General features: G+C 48.1%; 1 protein-coding gene across 4 annotated transcripts; it reads left to right on the forward strand.

Annotated features, from left to right (window-relative positions):
* Positions 1-870: 870 nt before the first annotated feature.
* ADCYAP1 (adenylate cyclase activating polypeptide 1) lies at positions 871-8,056 on the forward strand. 4 transcript variants are annotated; one of them, XM_087736223.1, is made up of 6 exons: positions 871-1,083; positions 2,375-2,482; positions 4,444-4,578; positions 5,067-5,162; positions 5,999-6,136; positions 6,673-8,055. In XM_087736223.1, the coding sequence occupies exons 2-6, from the start codon at positions 2,382-2,384 to the stop codon at positions 6,851-6,853; spliced, it is 651 nt and encodes a 216-aa protein (XP_087592349.1). In that variant the 5' UTR covers positions 871-1,083; positions 2,375-2,381; the 3' UTR covers positions 6,854-8,055. The 4 variants fall into 4 exon arrangements, with proteins under 4 accessions (XP_087592349.1, XP_087592341.1, XP_087592355.1 ...); XM_087736215.1 differs by lacking the exon at positions 871-1,083 and adding an exon at positions 1,432-2,083; XM_087736229.1 differs by lacking the exon at positions 871-1,083 and adding an exon at positions 1,439-2,083 and having other exon boundaries at positions 5,999-6,813.
* Positions 8,057-22,011: the final 13,955 nt, after the last annotated feature.

Genomic DNA, 22,011 nt, shown 5'->3' on the forward strand with positions numbered 1-22,011 from the left:
TCATTCATTCACGTTTAAATTTCCTTTACCTCCGGAAAATCTTGAAACCTGAAATGACCATAGCAGGAATGTAATTGTATGGCCTGTGTTTTTTTTTGTTGTCGTTGTTTTTGAGAAATCGATTTGGGCTGAAATAACTCGTCTAAGCGCGTTACACCAAACCCATTCAAAAAGGAAACAGGAGAACTAAATTATTGCTGCTTCCTGAACTCTCTGCTTATGATCCTAATAATTAAAATGTGCAGTAATGGCTCCTGCAGCCTGGATTTCTTTGGGTAATTCTCGGAAATGAAGGGCTGCTTTTCGGCCCCTGAGGGAGGAGAGCGCGGAGACGAGCGCAATCGCAGCGGCCGGGAGCCCGCCGGTGCTCCGCGCCCGGCGCTGGTCGCCCGCCGCATCACTTGGGGGAAAATAATCCCGGCGGCGGGGAACTCCCCAGAGAAGGGATTTCCCTCCCAGCCCCTCTGGCAAAACAACTTTCCAAACACACACCCCCCCCCTTCGTTTTTTCTTTTTTTCTTTCTTTTTTTCTCATGGCGATCCTCTCCCCTCCCGCTCTGCCCAGGGCTGCGCGTCGCACATCTGTCTCTGCACAAGGCGGGGAGGGGAGAGGGTCGGGCCAAGGGGCGGGGGGGTGGGGGGGGAAAGCCCCCGGGCCGCGGCGGCCACGCGTGGGACCCTCCCCAGGGGGCAGCCGTGGAGCCCGCGCTCCGCGGCTGCGGCACACGCGGGGCGGTCACGGCGCTGCTGGTTTCCCCGGGGGGAGCCTTGCGTAGCGAGAACGATGCTAACAATCCTTAAAAAAAAAAAAAAAAAAAAAAGAAAAAGAAAAAAAAAGAGGGGGGTCAGGGAAAAAAAAACAAAAAAGGGACTCCTATCCCCACATCTCCGTGGAAGCGGGGGTTCCGCGCCGGGGCTGCTCCGCGGGAGCCCGCGCCGAGCGGCGGCCCCGGGCTCCGGCGCGGAGTGAGCTGGCCCCGCGGAGAGACGCGGAGCAAAGCCGCGGGGGAGCCCGCCGGGTCCGGGGACCCCCACCCCACCCCAAACCGCCCTCCTTCGCCTCCTGGTCCCTTCCCGCGGCAGGTAAAACTTGACCGTGGCGAGCACGCTTTTCGGTTTGCGGGATAGGTTGTGGGGGTTTTCTGTGTGTTGCTCCTTGGTTGTTGGTTTTGGATTTTTTCTTTTTCTAATTTTTTTTGGGGGGGGAAGTGTGAGTTGGTGTTTATGAGAAGCTTTATGACTCCTGATAAACTCATCTTTGAGGACGACACAGAACTGTGTTCCTTGAGGAATTGGGGTGGTGACGTCTTTTCTGATACCCGATTATTACGTGACTGAGGAAAAAAAAAAAAAAAGGCATTTGATTCATGAATAAAAATCCGGACACCACCACGGGGGCAACAAACAATATTGCCCGTCCTCTAAGGTAACAAGCAGGCAAATGTTTACGAAGAGGGCTCTTGCTGAAGCGGGGTGTTTGCAAAGATTTTGTTGCTAATTGCGTATCAGACGGAAGGCTGCGGAAGGCTGGTCAAGTTTGGAGCCACCGAGCAGGAAGAGAAGAAGAGGAGAAGGCTGAAGGCGCTCAGTGAGGGGAGAGATCTGGGGAAGACAACATCGCACGCAGCCAGCCCGCGGCTCCCCGCCTCCGCGCCCTCCCGGGCTCCCTCGCTCTCTTCCCGCTTCCCCTGCGCTCCCTTCTCCGGCGACATCTCGCTCCGTCCCTCTTTCTCCCTTCCCTTGCAGACGCCACTCCAGATCTGTGCCGCTACCTGCAAACTTTTTTTCCTTTACCTTTGTCTTTTTTTCTCCTCCTCTCTCTCTTTTTTCTTTTTGGAGTGGATTCCCCTAAAACCAGCAAACAACTAACTGCTGCTTTTGCGTCTTCTTCATCCCGCGGGTCCGTCGCCCATCGGAGAGGCGATGACACGAGGCTTTTAACTCCTTTCGGCCGCAACTTGGGAGACAGCTCGATTTCCCCCCCCATTTTGGGTCTTTTTTTTTTTTCTTATTTTTTTTTTAAGACCTGCCCTTTTAGTTTCGCAGCCAAACGCTCTTAGTGCCGGGTGTTTAGAGTTTGATGGTAAGGACACGAGGCGGCTCGCCGGGCCTTCCCGCAGCGCGCCCGGGGCGGGCGGGCGGGCGGGCACCGACGGGGCGGGCGGCGGCGGCAGCGCTCTGCGCCGGGCACCGCTCCGCGCCTCTCCGCGCCTCTCCGCGCCGGCACCCGGCTGCCCAGGGCGCTTGCCCCCACGGGCAGCGCTGCCTCCCTCCCCCGCAGGCTCGGCCGGGGGCTTGGTGGGTCGTGGGGTGGTTTTTTTCCGTTTTTTTTTTTTTTTTTTTTGACAGCGGTTTTCCTTTCCCTCCCGCACAGAGTGGCAATGTGTAGCAAAGCGATCCTAGCACTCCTGGTCTATGGCATAATAATGCACTGCAGCGTCTACTGCTCACCTGCGGCCGGACTTCAGTACCCGGCCCTCAGGTAGGTCCGTCCCCCGCCCGGGGGCTCCGCCGGGACCCCTTCAGGCCCCCGCTGCCCCGGCTTTGCTAAGGGCAGGGGCATCTTACCGGGGAGGGGACCTTAGAAGGGGATGGGGGAGGGAGTCACCAAACGAACCCATTGCATTTCGGCGCTGTGCCCACCCGCTCCGCCCCGGGAGGAGGTCAGACAGGGAGGGGAGCCCCCCCGGCTGCAGCGCTGCCTTCCCCCAGGGCCGCTCCCCGGCATCCCGGCTCGGTTAACCCGCGGCCTCTTGTCCCCGGGGAGGGGAGCACCTGCTCTGCTGCCTCTCGGCGGAGCGGGCCGAAGTCCCGGCCTCAACTCGGCGGGGCCCGGCAGCTCTCCCCTCGCCTGCCCCCTGCCCTGCACGGGTCCCGGCCGCTTTCGGTTGCCCGCAGCTCGCCCAGGGTGAACGGCGAGCATCTCCTGCCCGGGCCGGGGGGAAGCGGGGAGGGGACACGGGCGCGCCGTTGGCTGCAAGCATGCGAGAGCTGTCATGGTTCGTGTAGCAGCATCGGAGCTGGCGGGGATTCAGTCTCTCCCCCTGTTTAGCTGTCTGTGTACGACCTCCCTTCTCAAGGGGGAAAGCGGCTGGCAGAAGGTTGTTGGGTTGTCTGTCTCTGTTCGGAGTTGCCTTGCTGGGCTCCAGCGCAGGCTGGTGCCTGTGCTGTCCCTTTCCACCTGGGAGGCGGGGGCGTTTGGACCCCGCTGTGTTTGGGGCAGGAGCGGGGGACCCCCAGAGGCGTCGGCCCAAGCGAGATTTCCGTGCTGGGCCGTGGCTGGGGGCGCGGGGTACCCGGGCCGGGACGGCCGCTGGCAGCCTGGTCCCACCCTGCTTGGAGCCCGCTTGGGCGACCGGTCTTGCTTGGCTTGGGGGCAGTTTTGGCCTCGGTGCTGTTGTCCTGCCCCACCGGCGCCTGGCTCTGTTCCGGGGTGCCCTACGGGGGACAGCGCCGTGCGGCTCGGCTGTGAGCGGGGGGCGACCCCGGGCGCGCAAGGCTGTCCGAGGAGGGTGTCCTTTTTGGGGCTCCGAGGTGTCCTTGCACGAAGCGGGAGCCCGTCGGGGCTGGCTCGGAGCAGCCCCCTTCCCCTCCCCGGGCAGAGGGGCTGCAGGGCAGCGGGCTCGGTGGCCTGCGGGGCCATTAGCCGGCAGCAGCCCGGCTCTCTTCATTCAAGCGCCTGAATTAGCAGGAGTGAAACACTTTAGCGGCATCTATTATTAATACCTCCGCTAAAGCTCACAGACAAAAATAGCTGCCTGTAACGTACAATGACCTACATCGTACTGCAGAGAGGGAGGCAGAGAGCGGAGGGGGGCTGGGGGGGGGGGGAGCAAAACTGGCGAGATCTCAAAGGGCAGAAGCGCCATTCAACGAAAAATAACAACAGGCGAAGCCCCCCCCTCCCGGCCCGGCCCGGCGGGTGCTGCGGGGAGGAGCGGGGCGCGGCCACCGGCCCCGGGGGCTGCCGCTCACCGCCCCGTCCCCGCCGGGGAGGCTGCTTGGCTCCCGCCCAGCCCCTGGCACACAAACGCGTGTGTGTGCGTGTGTGTGGCAGCCTGCACGCCTGTGCGTGCCTGCGCTCCTCTCGGGAAGCACCGGCCGTGGCTGAGGCAGAGAGGGGCTGGTTGTCGGGCCGGGGCGGGGGACGGGGGGAACGGGAGGGGGGACGGGGGATGTTTGGGGCTTTTCTCGGAGCACGTTTGACGGCGGGTGTGTTCCCTCCCCCGTAGTCCTGCCCCGCAGAGGAGGCGGAGGGCGGGGATGGGGAGCGGGCGGGCGCAGGGAGGGGATGGGGGCAGACGGACGGGGCTCCCGGGGCGCCCGGGTCGGCTCCGCCGCGGGGGTGGACACCGAGGCAGGCGGGGTGCCGGCGGCGGGGAGCGGAGCGGAGCGCCCCGCGGAGCCCGGCTGACTCCTTCCCCTTGCTGCTCTCGTTGCCAGGCTGGAGGATGAAGTCTACGACGAGGACGGGAACACCCTGCAGGACTTCGCCTACGACCACGAGCCCCTCGGTATAGCGAATCCGTCCTCCATGATAGGCGAGATGTACACCTTGTATTACCCACCGGAAAAGAGGTGACTGCGACCCGCGGCGTCTCAGGCGTCAATTTCGAGCCGGGAGCAAAACGGCTCTGGCCGAGCCGATGGGGGGAAAATAATAACAATAATACCCAACAAGCCAACAGCAACCCCCCAAAAATGTATATCAATCCCGAACCCAAACAAACGACCACGCTGCCCGGGTCCCGGTGCCCCGTGTAAAGCCTAGAGGAGATGGGAAAGCCGCCTTACCTCCAGCAGCGCGGGGGAGGGAGCGGGGGAGCCGCCCGCCGCGGGGAGGGCTAGCGATGCTCCCGCAAACGGAGCAGAAATGCCCGGCCAGCGCCGAGCCGAGCAAGTGCGGCGGGGAGGGGTCTGGGTGGGGAAGAGGGGTCCCGGGGGACGCGGGGAGCTGCCGCTGGCCGGCGGGGAGGGACGGACGCCGCCGCCGCCCGGGCTCCGCACCCCGCCGCAGCCGGCTCCCGGGCCTCGCCGCTCATCCGCGGGCTCTTCCCTCCGCCCAGGCACGCCGATGGGATCTTCAACAAAGCCTACAGGAAACTCCTGGGCCAGTTATCCGCCAGGAAATATCTGCACTCCCTGATGGCCAAGCGGGTCGGGTAAGGGGTTCGGCTCGCTCTTTTTTCCGCGGTGGGCGTTGGTGCTGCTGGAGCCGAGGCGCTTAAAGGGCCGCGGCTGGAGGGAACAAAGCTGCCCCGGCCGGCGCTGGGAAATTGTTGCGCCGGCGGTGGGGCTGGGGGAGCCCGGCTCCCCAAACCTCAGCCGCCCCCGGCCGCGGCTCCCAGCGTAGCGTGAGCCCGGCTGTCAGCGCAGGCGTTCACGGAGGTTTGGTTGGTTTAATACGTGGCATATATATATGTATATATGTGTGTGTATATATATATGTTTATATATCTCCATAATTTTTTGCAACCGGCTGATTTAAAATTAAGAAGTTGGGCAGCCTCCCCGGTCTGCCGGGCCGGGGCGGGGCGGGGGGGGGGGAGCAGTCTGTCGGAAGCGATGACCGGGGCTCGGCTGAAGCGGGGGGGACTCGGCCGCGGCCCCTGCGCACCCCCGGGCGCCGGCCGGGGCTCCCCGGGGCTCCCCGCCGCCGGCGGGGCAGGGGCGAGCCCGGTGCCACCCGCCGCCCTTCGGCAGAAGGTACCACGCTAATAAAGCCCCGGGGAGAGCAGCTTTCCCCGCCGCAATGAATAATTCATGGCGGGGAGATATTGTCTCTCGCGCTGCCGACTCTTGCGCGCACGGCGTCGGGAGCGGGTTTCGGCGCGGCCTTTGTCTCCCCGCGCATCTTCCGCGCAACGTGTTGCGCCGGGGACAGCGGCCGCCGCGGGGCTGCGCAGGGCGCGGGGGGCGGCGCGGAGGGGCGCGGAAGGGGCGCGGAAGGGGGCGGAGCGGCCCCGCCTGATGCAGCTGTGCTTCTCGGTGCTTGCAGCGGTGCCAGCGGCGGCCTGGGGGACGAGGCGGAACCGCTGACCAAGCGGCACATAGACGGCATCTTCACGGACAGCTACAGCCGCTACCGGAAACAAATGGCTGTCAAGAAATACTTAGCAGCCGTCCTGGGGAAAAGGTATAAACAAAGAGTTAAAAACAAAGGACGCCGAGTAGCGTATTTGTAGCGATGAGTAACCAGCCACTCCCGTGTATACAAAGTCCTGAGAGAGAGAGAGAGAGAGAGAGAGAGAGAGAGAGAGACCCAACAACAACAAAAAAATCTAAACAAAAACAAAAGTCATTTCCAAACTGACTGAACAATCACCGCTCCTGTGTTATCTAAACATGTATTTATGTATGAAGTAAAGCCATTAAATGAATATTTTGATAATAATATTGTTTTTCTTTTGTACAAAAGCACTAGAGAAACGCACAGATCTACTTTGTGGACCAATCATTAAGTTATATATAATATATAAATATATATATATAAATACTACTACGAATACTAAAGAACAATTCTTCATATAAAGCCTGCAAAAGAACAAGAATTCGCCTGAGCTGTTTATGTTTTTATATAAAATAAATAGAAAAAAAAGACAATCATTGTTTTGAATATTACTCCTATTTTTGTAACGGAAATTAAAAGGATAGTATTTTTATCCACGACAGGGTCGAAGACATTAATTTTCACCATTTGCTACTGTACATAGAGAAGGATGCCCTGCTCCCAGGGGATTATGAGGAAAAAGATTTGGGAGAATTGGTGAAGCAGATTCTTCCCCCGGTGAGTCTCAAGGCAGGCTCCTTTGCCACTACCCTCTCCGAAGGGGCAGCGTCCCCTTTCCTCTAGATTTCGATTTTTTTTTTTCTCCTGCTTTCTTTGATTCCAGTTGTATCTGTATTAGTGTCTCCTCAAACAATGAGCTTAGAGGATAATTCTCTCGTGAAAACAACAGCTCGATCCAAATTGTGCATCTCTGTTGCCTCTTGGAGGGAGAAATAGTTTAAAACAACAACAGCGAAAATTCAAAACAAAACCAAAAAAAGCCAAACCCATAAACCCCAACCCCTAAATCCCCAACCAGCAGCAAGGATAGTAAGTACTAAGCCCCGTGCACTGCTGTTCTGGCTGGCTGGGCAGAGTTGCAGAACAAAGCGAAAGCGGAGACAGGACCCGTTTGGAAAGAGCGGGGAAGTGAGCGGGGGCGGCCCCCGGCGCGCCCCGGGGCCGGGGCCGGGGCCGGGGCCGGGGCCGCAGGGTCGAGGGAAGACGAGGCGATCCCACCTCCGATCCGCTACCCAACTGCCCCGGGCAGCTCGGTACTGGACCTGGATGCAAAGTACAGTGTGTTACTCTCCAGTGCTGTCCATGCTTCTCATCATGTATAACGAGCAGGGTTCTCGCCTTTGCATTTTTCGGTCGGAGTTGCTCTTTTCTTTGATTGTTTTTTCTTGTAGACCCTCCCGCCTCTCATCCTCTCTTCGCACTTTTCCAAGCTCTGTTTAACCCACCTGAGTCACCTTTTTGGGTTATGTTCTTTTGGGGGAAAAAAAAAAAAAAAGATTGTGAACGCTCTCTCACTCCTTTGTTCTGTTTTATGCAAGCTCTTATTGTACAAGTTTAGGAACCCCTGTTGTAGCTACCACTAAAGAATTATGCACTACTACGAAAGTTTTTGTTCCTTGTTTATTGAGTTTGGAGGTAAAATGTATTTTTCTACATTCTGGCTTATTGCTTAGTAAAATTTATTTCATAAAACAAACTTTTGTCATAGAAGAATGTGTAGTGTTCACCTGTGGTCCGGTTTCTAACGAGATAAACCATTTTCACCTCATCTCTCTATGTACGGACTCCTATCTTACCTTCCGCCCGGGGGACAGTAAGGCAGCAGCGCAGCCGGCCGGGGGCTGGCCCGGTCCCCACGCCCGGGCAGCTGGCGAAGGAGGACACGTAGGTACCCGCTTCCTTCCAGCTCACCACACAAACCTTATAGGAGTCTTTCCAAAGACACAAAACCAGCCCCGCACTCAAGACGCCGGAAAGCACACCCCCCCCCCCAAAAAAAAAACAAACCAAACCAAACAACAAACCCAAACAACCAAACCCAAACAAACCAAAACCCTCGCGGGTAAAAACCTCCTTCCCCGGCCGGGCAGAGCCACCGGCCGCCGGGGAGGAGAGAGAGGAGCGGGCGGGGTGGGGGCAGGCGCTGCCGGCACTGCTTGCCCGGGCTGCCTGCACCGCCGGCAGCGCCTGCCCGGGCTGCCTGCACCGCCGGCAGCGCCTGCCCGGGCTGCCTGCACTGCCTGCCCGGGCTGCCTGCACCGCCGGCAGCGCCTGCCCGGGCTGCCTGCACTGCCTGCCCGGGCTGCCTGCACCGCCGGCAGCGCCTGCCCGGGCTGCCTGCACTGCCTGCCCGGGCTGCCTGCACTGCCTGCCCCGGCTGCCCCGGCCGCTCCGCCCGCCCGTGCCGGCGGTGCGGACTCCTGGGGCGGCGGAGGGACGCGGGGCGCAGTTTGCAGCTTTCGTGCCTTCTCTTCTTCACCTTGTAAATCGCCACGAGTTCACGGATGGCTATTTAGTGGCCCTACGATGCTGCAACACATCGGCTTGCGTTTTAGTCGTACTTCTTCTGTTCTTCGGCAATGGGCAGAGTTTGCTGTGTTTGTGTCGGCTGTGGTATAATGACATAGGGCTCTCTTGACGTTTTATTTATGACCTTATCCGTTAGAGTTCAGTGGCTAGTCGCAAGCATTATGAAGTGATCACCTAGGTTATTATCCTTTGTATGGTTTTTTTTTTAGAAACGCCAACAGCCTTACCAAAATTTCAGCAGATTTGAGATACAGTCATAGTTTAGGTAGATGTTAGTCTTGGAGAACTTATTTTGTGTGCAAATGAATATAAAAAGAACTTAAACAAAGTATTATTACACACATGATATCTATAACTAGGACTTTGATAACTGTTATATAAAGTGTGTAAAGTTTGTATTAATAAATTTTTGTAAACAATGCAATTTCGTCTAATGTTTGGGGGAGAGAAATCTAGAATCTAACAGTGAAAGCTGCATTTCATTTACCTTTTTTTTTTTTTTTTAAATTAGTTCATTTTTAAGCAGCGTTGTTCTAACTTTTCATGCCTGGGATACCTTTTTCTTAAGTCTCCACATTTTATCATCAAATAACCTCTAACATTTTTGCCGATGGTTACTCCTCTGTTCGAGTAAACTAAACAGAACTGCTGAAGTAAAGAGCCTAGTTCCACACACCCCAGCTCAATAATACTCTCTAAAATGTGCAAACTAAACCAGTCGGTGACTATCGTCCATTCCTCTAACAATTCCTGTGCTTAGAAGCCGTTTATTTTAAGCGGAATCGGTGTGTTTGATGAGATCTTCACCTAATCCGCTTTTAATGAATATGCTGTATGTGATAATGTGCTTCCCGGCATCACCGGGCTTGGGCAACGGCAGTATCTTTCTTTGGATTAAAAATGTACTGGGCTGTCCTAAAAAATGATACTGCAACACAACAAAGAGTTACTTGGGTTTTACAGGGTGATAGGTGGCTACAACGAAAAAGCACAGGCAGGGTAGTTTGTCGGCAAGAAGCGGAGGTCAGGCTATCTGACCTTTAATCTTCACTTTAGTTTAGCAATAGCTGCTTACGGTTATTATTTTTACTGTAGCTCAGGGATTTTACTCAAGCATGTTGGAAAGTAACAGCAATTTAGTTTAAACTAAACTCCATTTCCTTCTAAGATCATACAATTACAAAACAAAGCACAGGAATTAAATGACAATTTCCTAGCAATTTATTTTTCAAAACTGTAAGTCCAGGATTTGAAACAGACTGGTCATATCCTCTCTGCCACAAATTCACCTTCCAGGCTAGTTTCACCAACAGCATTTTCCTGACTAACTGGAAAACACTGAGAGCACTTAGAAAGCTGGTTGTCTCAGTGGTATGTGCCAGGAATTAGTGCAAGGCAAGATAAAAGTGCTGGTTAAACGCAGACTGGGTCAGAGAAGAATGCAAAAAAATACCTGTTGGGGGGAGGGAGAGAAGACAATGATTTCTCAGTCTGATAGCAGAAGAAAATCAAGTCACTGTTTCCCAAAGGCAGCATACAGCAAAAAACTGTTGTTAGGTTTATTCAGTAATTATGCAGTGCTCATACGTATAATCACACTACATTTCCTGCCCCTCTAAACTGAAAATGTGCTTAAGACATCCAAGCTGAGGACCTTCTTGGTATTGGTAGCTAGAGGATGAAACTTGGGATTGGTCCACCTGAAAAATAAGGTCTTCTTCATTGAGTCCTGGCACTTGTTGAAGATATGCAGAAGAGGGAAATTCTACTGTAAATGACATAGAGATGGTCCTAGCCTCACTCTACTGAAATTCCTCTTTACCAAATCAAATATGATTTCATGAAGAAGCTCAGCTCTATTCCCAGTGATTTAAACTGCCATCTGAAATGATACACTTGGAGAATGTGCAATATTGAGTCTTAAAGCATGAGTTTTGAGAGGATTGCTGATGTTCTGTATGCTGCTATATGACTAGCAGCAGAAATGGAGAAAGCTGTCTGAGGAAACGAGAATGACTAGAGAAGACATGATTTTGGAGCCTCGCATTTGTAAAAACCTCCTGATATTCAGTCAAAGTAACAAACTCCAGTTAGTTAGTAAAGGAGGCTGAACAGAGCAGGACAGACTGCTCCAGGCTCCAGCCCTCAGAAATGTGGTGCACCACGACATCTGTCACAGAGCTACATTGCTCATCAAAAGAGAAGAGCCTGAAAGAACCAATTTCTGTAGAGCCCTGGTGTAAACCTGGCTGTGACCAGCATCTGCCTTTCACAAGATGTGCTTGTGAGGGTGCTGACCTCCTCTCCATGTGCCTCCGGAACCTTTCAGCCTTCTTCAAAAACCAAAGTTCATCTGTTGGCTGTATACATTTTCACCTAGAGTTAAGGAAAATAGAAAAATCAGAAGGAAGTTTGATATTCTGGGGGCTTGTTTCCTGATACTTTTGCAGCTTTATTTCCAGTTCTAGGATAAATCATTTAGTCTTTCTTCAGGAAAAACCTTCAGGGAAACACATCCCTGAAAATTTTAAGGACCTCATGCTTAGCCTCTAGAAGTACATGTCCTCTTAACTACACTCATAGATTTTTAAGACCCGAGGGGACTCTTATGATCATCTACTCTATCTTAGATAATATAGGGCATAGGATTTCATGGAGTCCTTCATTTAGCATTAAATTTCTGAGTGAGCTATTGTGTATGACAGCAGTATTGATTGCGAGACTTGCAGGAATGGCAAATTTGCTGGATAAGTTGTTCTAAATGTGGCAGTTTAGCACTCCGTTCCTTGTGTCAGTTTGTCTCATTTTGGAGTCCAAGAGATTTGTAGCCTGCTGAAGAATGTCTAGTGCCTGTAGATTTTCCTCTCCTTGTAGGTAGTCTTAGGTAGAGATTTACTCTCCTCTATGCCCCGTCTTTGTGGTAGCAAGGTTGAGCTTGAAGCGCTCACCATGAGGGCGGTTTTCCACAGATGGCATTGTTTCTGAAGCATTTGTATTTATTAACATCCTTACTGAAGTGTTGAGACTAGAAATGGTTACAGTACCCAGCAATGACCACCTTGAGGATGCGGCAAAAAAGCAGTAACTTTCCTCTTCTTTCTCAGGTGCTGCTCATTGCTAACAAGGGTCTCATTTGCTCTCTTGGCCATGTCATCATGCTGGGAGATCATGATCTCTTCATAATCCTTTCCTACACATAGCTTCTTTTCTGGATGATTACTTCACATGCACAGAAGCACATGGCCTGGAAGTGACATCATCATTCCTGGTTCCTATTTTGTACTACTTAGTTTAAAGTTGTGTTAAAGCACTTTTTCAAGAGAGTTTACCTTACTGAGCTCACTCTGGGAGATGTTAATTTTTTTCCTGCACAACTACCGTGTTTTGTCATCTCAGCTGTCATCTGCCACCCATTCCTGTCACCTTTAGAAAGAGTAGACCCATTCCAGCAATGCCATTCGTGTATTTGTACGTTGTGACACATGGGCCCAACCCAGCTCTGGTGCAGATCTGTGTAATAATGCCAGAGAAGGATTTGGCCCAGTGTAAGTGCAAATTCTGGGACAGGGCAAGTCAGAGTGACTTGTAGCAGGCTGCTGGCCAAATGTCTTTCTTTTGCACTTGGGTTCCTAGAAGCAATCCCATGCTGGTGTAGCAGAGGGCCCGTTCACTCTAAACCCACATGATAAGTTTGGAAGTGCTTTATGCTAAAACTGACCATGGCTCAGTTACTTATCTGGAATCCACAGAGAAGAGAAGTAGTACATGATGCAATAGAGTTAATGTGGATGAACTGCTAAGGCAGAATAAGTGTAAAACCTAATGCATCTTTTGCAATAGTTAGTTAACTGGCTGTTGATAGGGTTTATCCAAGCCTCAAAATGGGATTTAGTTTTGAACAAGGATATTTAAGAACCAGAAATATGCCATTTTACAAGCAGTGGAGACGAGCATCCTGTATTTGCCATTTATACAAGAGTGCTTGTTTTACAACTTCAATAATGAAATATCTAAGATAGATAGATGTATTGATCTCTGAAACAGTATAATTTCTTTATGTGGATCACAGAAAGAAGACCTCTTTCTCTTCAGACTCTGAGATGAGTTTCTGATATTCCACTTGAAAAAGAACCTCATGGACGTTTATGGCAGTATGAAGTAGAGAAGTTGGACAGAAAAATGTCAGTCACTTCTGGTTCTTCTGTGGTGTCTTCCAGCATCTCAATATCAGGATATGAGGAACTGCGTAGGTATAATTGGATGGGAAAGGATCTAGCACAAACAAACACCTTGCAGCTGACATCCCCAACATGGAAATGGAGAAAGGAGAGGGGCGTTGAGAATGAACAGTTTTACAAGAAAGGGAATTCCAGTTGCCATCTTCCAGAGATCCCTCAAAACAGGCATCCAGGGTGGAGCCTGTTTTTCTCATTTGCTGGATCAACCACTTGAGAATGAAGGGCCCACTGATTTCTGACAGGTGTTAAAGGGTAGAGACATTTTAACAAAAATTACCTATTTTTTGCCTCTCTGTTACACATTTCTGAAAGTCTTGAGCTTTGTCCTCTGACTCTTTGGTCATATCAGAAAGGTTGGGCAGCCTCATATCCTGCCTGTTTTTGTAGGGTTAATATGGTCCTCTGATAGTGTCTATCCAATGTTCTATGCATATTTATAGGTGGAGAGGGCAGACTGAGAGAATAGTTGCCCAGGCTAAAGGGTTTACCACTCAAGATTTGACAACAGATCTAAATATATATTCATTTTGGACAGATTAGATTAGACTCAGCCTATGGCTGATCTCTGTTTTGACATTTATCTCCATGGTGAGAAGAATGGTTACTTTTGAGTGGTAGAGTGATGAATAAATGACTGCCTTTCCCTCAGGAGTGAAGATTAGTGTCACAAGAAATCAGCCATCATGTATGTTATATGCCGAACGTGTACTCTCTCAGCTCCCACCACTTGGATGGGATTGAAACTTCCCTGACAGTTTGAGAGAACGAAGAATGCTTGGGTGGTGTGGGAATCAGGCTGCTCTGAAAATGGTTAAACTTTTAATCAGTTGTGAGCTCTTATGTCACCAGGAAAATAACAATATATGTAAATTAATCTGTAAAAATAGTGCAGAGAAATCTTTTTCTCCCTTGCTATGTGTTTATATGCATATGTGCATGTATATACACATATTTCTGAATCAGACAAAAAGGATAACACGTTAAAGTTCCAATATTTATGTATTGGCCATAGCTAAACTTAGACACAACATTTAATTTACACTGACGTCTTTCTTTAACAAGTTTTGTAAGAGGAATGATTTAAGTTCAAGGAAGTGCAGTGAGTCATCCGCACGGTGGGCCAGTGGCTGAGCTAAGTTTAGAATCAAGGGGACGTTTGGATCTTCTGGCTCCAAGTTTTTCCCTTTACATCTCTATTTTTCTCAAATATTCTCAGTGCTTCAGAAAAAAAAAAAAAGAAACTTTCTTCATAATTTCTTTTCTTTTCCTACTTGATTTTTTATGTATCCTTGGTTCTCTGGTCTTGTATGGTAAATCAGTGAATTTAATTTAATGAGCTGATCCGAGTTTTTAAAATTAGGTTACCTGATGACTTCGCAACTATTACCTTGTGGCATCTCTGTTTCAGAAGAGCTGAGATTAAAAAGCATAAATGAAAAATGTGAGGTCTGTTCAAGTCATACCTGAGCAAAGAGGTGTTCCCCAGCTGCAAGGAAACAAGCCAGATGAAGGCGAGTGAGACCAGCCCAACCCAGCCCACCCAGCCCAACCTCTGTTCCTACCTGCCCGCTATAAAGCTACACATAGTCATTCTCTTCAGCTCTCTTTCTTCCCAAAACTTTCTGCAGGTCAATGACTTTCCTGACAGACCAATGGAATCATGCAGGTTACGGGGCACCATAGCCTGCACGAAATCCAGCTCATTCCTCCTCCAAGAGGTGCCTCTGAAAACAAACTGACTGCCAGAATGAGGGAAGACGGGTGCCCTTTCTCCATAAGTGGGCTGTGGCCGGGCCATTCCCAGTGGGTTATGAGCCCATCTCCTCTGTGCCAGGCCTAGGATGCTCTTCTCGTGCAACATGAGTTAGAGCCTCGCATGTTCCTCCCCACTCTTGTGGCCTCTCTCTCCAGCACAGTCTGACAGATAGGTATTACAAGACACAGCCCGTCTCTGATACAAATTGAATGGTTAACCTGCTTTTGTACAGCTTCTATAGATTTTATCTATTATTCCCCTGGGCCAGCAAATACACAAAAACTAAGGAAGAGCCAACCAGACTCTTTAAGACTATGCTAATTTAATGATTTCTGGTTTCCCTAGCTGGCTGGGTGCATTGCTGCATTTTGCATCATGGAAGAGTCATGACACAGCTAAGAGGTGATTAAACTGGGGACTTTGTGTAGCATGCTGTATGCAGACAGGTGGGACATTTATACTGAAAGGAAGCAGTTTTCTGATTGCATTTGACTTTGCCATAATAAAATACAGTTATGTTTTATAACACTTTCATTTCATTCTAGTTATACTGCAACAACAGCCTTATTACACCACTGTTTATGCTTTTTGCTAAGCTTAGTCATTGTTTAATCTTATAAACATAGAGTCAACTTCATGCCTGATAGTTGTTGCAGCTCACACTCCTGAGCCCTGACACAGCTGGAGGTACCGTGGGACGGGACGTAGAATCAATTGGATAACCTGGTCATTATAGGAGTCCTAACAGGGGAACCCCATACTGTTGTTACTGTCCAGTAGAGCTGGACATTCAGAGAAAATAAAAATACTGAAATCTATTAATTATCAATTACTACAACTGCAGTCACTGTTGGTCAATGCTTTATTCAGCCTTATTTTACCAATAATGACGGTGTGAATGTCAATGGGACCACAAGCAGAAGGAAAATGCCACTCAATGTGAGTGAGCTTCATCTCAATCTGACCCTGTCTTATTAAAGATGACTTTTTCAGCATGTGCAATCTTTTCATATTCCAGAACAGTGCTTCCTAAAGGGTGGGCTTCAGAGTCAGAATATCACAATACTTCCTTGTAACTTCACAGTGAGCAGCTGTCACTCTGGTAAGATAAATGCCACCTTTTATAAACTGCAGTTACTGTTCACTTTTCTCCACTGTCCTTATATCTCTGCTTTGACCTAGTCTGAGTCATTCTCTGCATGGGAAACGTTTCTTCCTGTGGGCATACATATGACTGGGGTTGTGTACTGATAAAAGGGGTATAATGTGTCCTCTGACTCTGCAGTAAAGTACTCCTGCCTGGAATTAGGATGCTTGGTATCACAGTGAAGACACAAACCAGAGGGAGTTTGTTAGGTTCCCCTGCTATAGGTAGATGCCAGGTGGAAAAATAGCCTTTAAATGGCAATGAAAGCCTTGCCCATGCACCTGCGTGGGGACCAGGCAGGCACAACCTGGGAGTGCGAGGCAGGAGCAGAGGGTGTCCAGGCTATGCTGTACCCACCGTGCAGAGACCTTGCGAAGGCACCAAAGGGGAAGAACTTGGTTCCTCCACATCTGAGTTGTGAGAAACATGGACTGACTAGTTTCCTGCTCAGCATTAATGGCAAGAATTTAAGAGCATCCATATGGACCAGGCCAAAGGCTAGCCTAGCAGTGTGTTTCTGATGGTGACCAACAGTTTAAGAAGTTTACAAATTAGGGCATGCAGAAGGACCATCGTTGCTGAAATGAGCATCTGGCCATCAGTAAATTAAGGACTTGCTATTCTGTAAGCTGCTTTTAAATAATAGTTTTACACACCAGGTGGACCTCCATCAATTTGGTGGGTCCCTTTTAACATACATTTTATTCTTAACTTGAATGAACTTAGCAATGAATTTCCCATTTTAATTATGCACTTGGTTTTTGATAAATGACATTGTTACATGCATAACGGCTCCTGAAGACTCTGAGTATCTCTAGTCAAAGTATCATTTCTTGTATATTCCCAGGCAGGATACATGCTGGCTGTTGTTGGAGGTTATGGAAAAGTCACAGCCCATTGAAAACCCCAAATCTTATCTGAGCTATTCTTTCCTGTCCATTCTTCCTGGCTTGTTTACTATTTAGAGCTTTTTAAAATTTCTTGTTATGACTTACAAGTTATTTCACTTTGTGTTTATACCCAGTGCAGCTACTTTTTATGTATCAGGAGCATTCTAATTTCTGTTTCTGTAACAATGCCTCTAGAGCAAGCACCATGAGAAAGCATCGCATGATAACTTGATTGTGCTTTCCATACTGCTCCAACGTCTGAGTTTTTGAAATTTAGGAGTGAATTTTTTGCAACTAAACCAAGCAAGTAAATCAAGCAGTGTTTCAGTATACTTTTGTAATACAAAGCCATATATTTGAATACCAGCTTTGGCTGGTTCAGCAACTTGCCTAAGAACTTGCAGTGATTACACTGAAACATTAAAGAAATCACATAGTTTTTCACCCAGTCTGAGACTTTCACCAGCTTGGTCAAAAAATTGAGTTGTTTGTTTTGAACAGTTCTCTTTTTCATATGTATGCCCATCCAGTTGTACAGAAACTATAGCATTACCACCTAGGCCAAAACAGATACTGCTAAAATACCTGTCAAGATTCAGAATACCCCAAGAATGTCATATGTACTATATCATTTATTCATAGATACGCTATGCACCCATTATTCCTTTGAAGTTCACTGAGACCTGCTAGTGCTTGCTCCATTTAGTGGCTGAAACCCTTTCAAGTATAGAATTCCCCCTGGCTTTTGATGATTTTCTGCATGCAGAGCAATCAGCCCAGGCTCATTGCCGTAGGAATGTGAAAGGGGCAGGGAAATGCTGCTGCCTTTTTTTGACCACTTGGAATTAAGATGCTCTGCATCGCAGTGAAAGACATAAGCCAGCAGAAGTTTGTTAGAGTCTGGCTGCCTTAATCCGAAAAAAAAATCTGGTGAGCTGAAGATGTCCAGATGGGTTTAGACAGATAAAAATAACAGGCTGTGTCCTTCGCCCTTTGATGAGAAATAATTCCATGTTGGCGATGCTTCCACAACATACCACCTGCACTGTCGCTGGGTCACGTTCAACGGCAAAGAGTCTCTAACGATTATGAGTGAAAGTGAGCAGGACTCCGTGAATTCAGCAGTAGCTCTGTCCTGTGGCTCAAAAAGGGAAATAGTGCTGCAGAATAAGAAGACACCTCTGGGAAAGAGGAATCGGCCTGACCAGCAAAATCTGTCGGTGCCAGCACACAGGCAACATGGCCAGGGATAACTTCAGGTAATTGTTTGGACTGGCAAGGAGCTGTGCTTCAGCACTGAGGTCCATTCTGATAGGGACACACAAAAATCAAACTGTCTTGTGTCAACAGATCCATCACTTTGTTGAGTACCTTATACCAGCCATCATGGGAAAAGCCAAGCTGGCCACAGAGTGGACTTCCATCTGTAATGAATGTATAATCCTGGGTGGAAAAGAAGGTCGAATTCATATCAGATGAATAAAAAGTGACATATACATTGAGGTTAGACTGGGTGCTAGGGTTTTGTTATGTTTCCAAGCTAGCAGAAAGCCAGCAGATTGTTTTTTTAAGGAGCTGGGGGACATTTTCTCAAGAGTTTTAGCAGGGAAAGGAGGAAATCTGGAAACATGCTTGGCAGATCAGTGCTGCGAGTGGCCCAATGCCTTTGCCAAATGTATAGAGGGAGGGTGAGTGTTCCTTTGGTAAGCTATGCTCTGCTCAAGAGGAAAGATGAAGAGTAACCAAACAGCCTTACAATTCAGGCTATGCTCTATATAAAGCTATGTAGAACCCACTTGTATCGATTATTCTAACTCTGCACAGACTGTGCAGATCCTATTTTAGATCTTGATTTTTAGGCTTAATAAGTATAATTGACACAGGTTTTCTGTTAGCAAGCAACTTGTCTCCTTGATCTGAGTGAATGCAGGGACAAGTTGGTGGGCAGCTGTTGCTCCTGGATCATTGTGCTTGTCATGATAAATTTGCGTTGTAGGTTGCTGGTAGGTGTATCCTAGGGTTTGACATTGAAGGCTGGAGCCACCAGGAAGAAGAGATGGCTTGGTGCCTGAGACAGCACTGTGTTCCTGTACCTTCCAGCCAGCAGTACAGATGTTTGAAGTTCACTGGTGTCTCTCTTTGTCCTGGTAACATACATCAGTTTTCTGCGGGCAGGCATCCACTTGCTTGTCTAAAGTCCTGACATAACCAAACGTTTGGCTGTTTGGCAGGATCCACAAACCAGATGTTCCCTCACCTACTGACTGTTCAGGATGTCATCTGCTAGGCATGCTTAGGAGGGATGTCACCCCTGCAGGACTCCGCATCAGGCAGAAGCCAGTGATTAAGCTGTGAGCTGGGGAAATGGGGGGTCACATCCTACTGCTCCCCCCCATTGCATGTTTGACCACTTGCTTTCCCATAAAAAAGTCAGAGCAATCTTTAATAACCTGCTGTCCCGGAAGGAGCAGAAGAGCAGAATGTCACTTTTCTTGTGGTTGAACCACAAGTTAACTTTTCTTCCATGTAATGTCTTCTTTCAAAGGATGTTTCTTAGGTTGTAAAGTCATATTACACTCTACTTATATGAAGAAGTGAGTAAAAGGATAGTCTCCTGTAACCAGAGGATTTGGAAAAAGGTAGGAGAAATATGTTTGTTTGGTTTTTTTTTTTTAATTTCCCATTTTTCCCTGCTGAGGCCTTCTATGAGAAATGAAAGAAACCTGGGAGAAGGCTGAAAAAAAGCTATTTATTATTATATTGTTACTGCTGTACTTTAATTCTTCAGAAATGCTTTCTGTAACTAATAACCATTTCAGAAGAAGTCACTTTATTTTAAAGTTTGCAGTAGTAAGCAACTGCAATTCCCATATGCTATTGGCTGTGTTACTGCTGGTCCTTAGTCCTATGTAGTTAAAGATATTGCAATGAAGATGCATAGAGTTATTGACTTCATTTTTCAAGGTTTGTCTTTAGAAATACAAGCTGCTTTTATATCTGCACAGTATCATCTGGTCTTTGTACTGTCTCTCTGAGTCCTGTGAATTTAACCTTCCTTGTTGTTTGCAAGCCAGTAATGTTTATACTTTCTATTTTTAACATTTAATTTTTCACCTATTTTAGAAATGTGTCAACAGGCAAAAATATCCTTAAGCATTTCAATGACCAGCAGAGTTGTTAGATATTATCAGGTATACTAGTCCCTGTTCAAGAATGAAGGTTTTTACTTCCTTATTTCATAAATATACCTAGCAGCAGTTTCTGTGAGGTAAATGCACACACATGTGCACATATTTATTTATCTCTGTATGTACTTATGTATCATTCTTATTGGAGTAAATATAATTTTGTTTCAATAAAGAAACAAATCTGTAGACACTTCAGATTTCACCAGTGTTGGTTATTTTTCCTGCAAAACAGGAAAAAATCTGCTATTTTTCTGCATGATTTCAATTTCTAGAACTCTTATGTCCATCTACAATGGAAATGCATATTAGTACACACTCAGAAAAAACAGAAATTTTGTAATTTTGAGATTGTTCAGGAAGCCTCAATTCTGCACTACTTTCAGATATGACTACTGATCTACAGCTTTATGTTGCAAAATAGTATCTTGACTGGATGAGCTTAATTTTTCTTTATATGATAAATAAAAATACTCTTTAAAGTGAGTATAAATGCAAATTATAGCTATTTTGTGGCCTTCTTGCACAGCCAGAGAAGCGTAAAAGGGTTTTTGTTTGAATGAAACATTGCACATTGTGGTATTGTAGAGTGAGAGAAGCCCATGAAGTTACTGCTTGTCCTTCATATGTGCAAACTCATCAGTTTGGAAATGCCTGGCTCTGGGATGCTCTGTCTTCTCCCAGGCACACTCTGACGACAGAGAATCAAAGCCATGACCAGCACTGCCAAAAAGCTGCAGCAATATGTGGTAGAGTCGCATTACCATTTTATAGTGTGTATAAGGCATGACATCATTAACAAGTGTTTTGGGGCACCCCAGTACGGAAATATTGCTCAGAAACATTAAACTGTAGGAAGTGCTGTTATTACTATTCTAGAGAACATGCTTAGAAAATCAGAATATTTTATTCCAATGTATTATTTTTACTATTTATTTATTACTTGTATTGCCATAGCAACTAGGAGCTCAGCCACGGACAAAACCCCCACTCTGCTAAGAACTGCACAAACAAGGAAAAGAGACGAGGAGCTCATCTTCACATTAATAAAGTGTTCTTAATTTTAAAAGGTCTCTGAGGTCACATATGCTACTGCAGACAATAAATGTAAAGCAAGTTCCAATCTAAACAGATAAATAAAATCACAATCAGGCCCTCAGTGATAACTTGGCTGCCTGCTGAAACTCCTTGGAGAAATGCTGGCATTATCAGCAGACCTTGAACCATGCCCTTAAGGAAATAAATTCAGGCTCTATCAAGGCAAGAAGGAAAGGCCAGCCAAGAACCTCATGCTGCAACACCTCCGCATTTACTGGGTGGATGGTTAGTGGGAACATCTCCGCTGATGTGGCTGAGCATGACCTCCTCACATGAGGAAAGCTATGCAACGGTCTTCAGTACAGATTTCAGGCTTTAATGAACCTGGGATCTGGAAATATTCCTTTCCCCATTATCTTGCCATTGACCTGAGAGAACCTTCATATTCGTTAAGAAGAAAAGTTGTCAACCCTCCATAAGAAACTATCAGTCTGGGAATCCCATGGGAAAGCACTACCGAAAGGACCATGATTACACAAAGCAACGACCTTCTTAAATTCTCCTGCATTTCAGAGAATATCGATTCCTAGCATGGTATTGAGCTGTGTAATACGAATGCTATTTTACATTCCAGAAGTGCTAGCTCTGTTAATGCCTTGAAATCTTCCTTCAATTTTTAGTGCCCTAAGAAGAAGCCGATTAACTCCTTCCCTGCCTTCAGTAACTCTTTATTTTAGTTTCCCGTTTATTTTTTTCTCTCTCTCTCTCGTTTTCAACCTTTTTTCTGCAGTGTGTTACTGGCACAACTTGCTGCCGAATGAACACACAATTTATTTTGTCATTTTAATGCAGGGAGTTTGTACGGTGCATGTAGTTTTGTAGGATTTAAAAAAAAATACAACACAACATGTATGTGCTAATTAAACACACCACATTAATAATGGCAGTGTGTGGCCCTCATAACTTTGACAGCTGTAAGAAGAGTCCTGAGGGAGGCATATTTCTTCAGACTCAGTTGCTGTAATGATCTTTGCAGGGAGGCCCTCCATGTTTTTTCTGAAGGCACGACGCTCGTGGGGGATGTGTTCTTGTCTAATAGTCTAACATTGACAGCCCACTGCCCCTGCCCCTTTTCTCTCCACACTAAATTGCTGATAA

This window comes from Nipponia nippon, unplaced genomic scaffold (genome assembly GCF_047370975.1).
Source record: "Nipponia nippon isolate SJK-2023a ecotype South Korea unplaced genomic scaffold, ASM4737097v1 scaffold_1, whole genome shotgun sequence".
Taxonomy (NCBI): domain Eukaryota; kingdom Metazoa; phylum Chordata; class Aves; order Pelecaniformes; family Threskiornithidae; genus Nipponia; species Nipponia nippon.

Bases quoted from the DNA above. Each gene is read 5' to 3' on its own strand.
- ADCYAP1 (XM_087736223.1), top strand. From the start codon at position 2,382: ATGTGTAGCAAAGCGATCCTAGCACTCCTGGTCTATGGCATAATAATG. The intron at 5,163-5,998 runs GTAAGGGGTTCG...CGGTGCTTGCAG, and splicing joins CTGATGGCCAAGCGGGTCGG to CGGTGCCAGCGGCGGCCTGG. The intron at 6,137-6,672 runs GTATAAACAAAG...TATCCACGACAG, and splicing joins GCAGCCGTCCTGGGGAAAAG to GGTCGAAGACATTAATTTTC.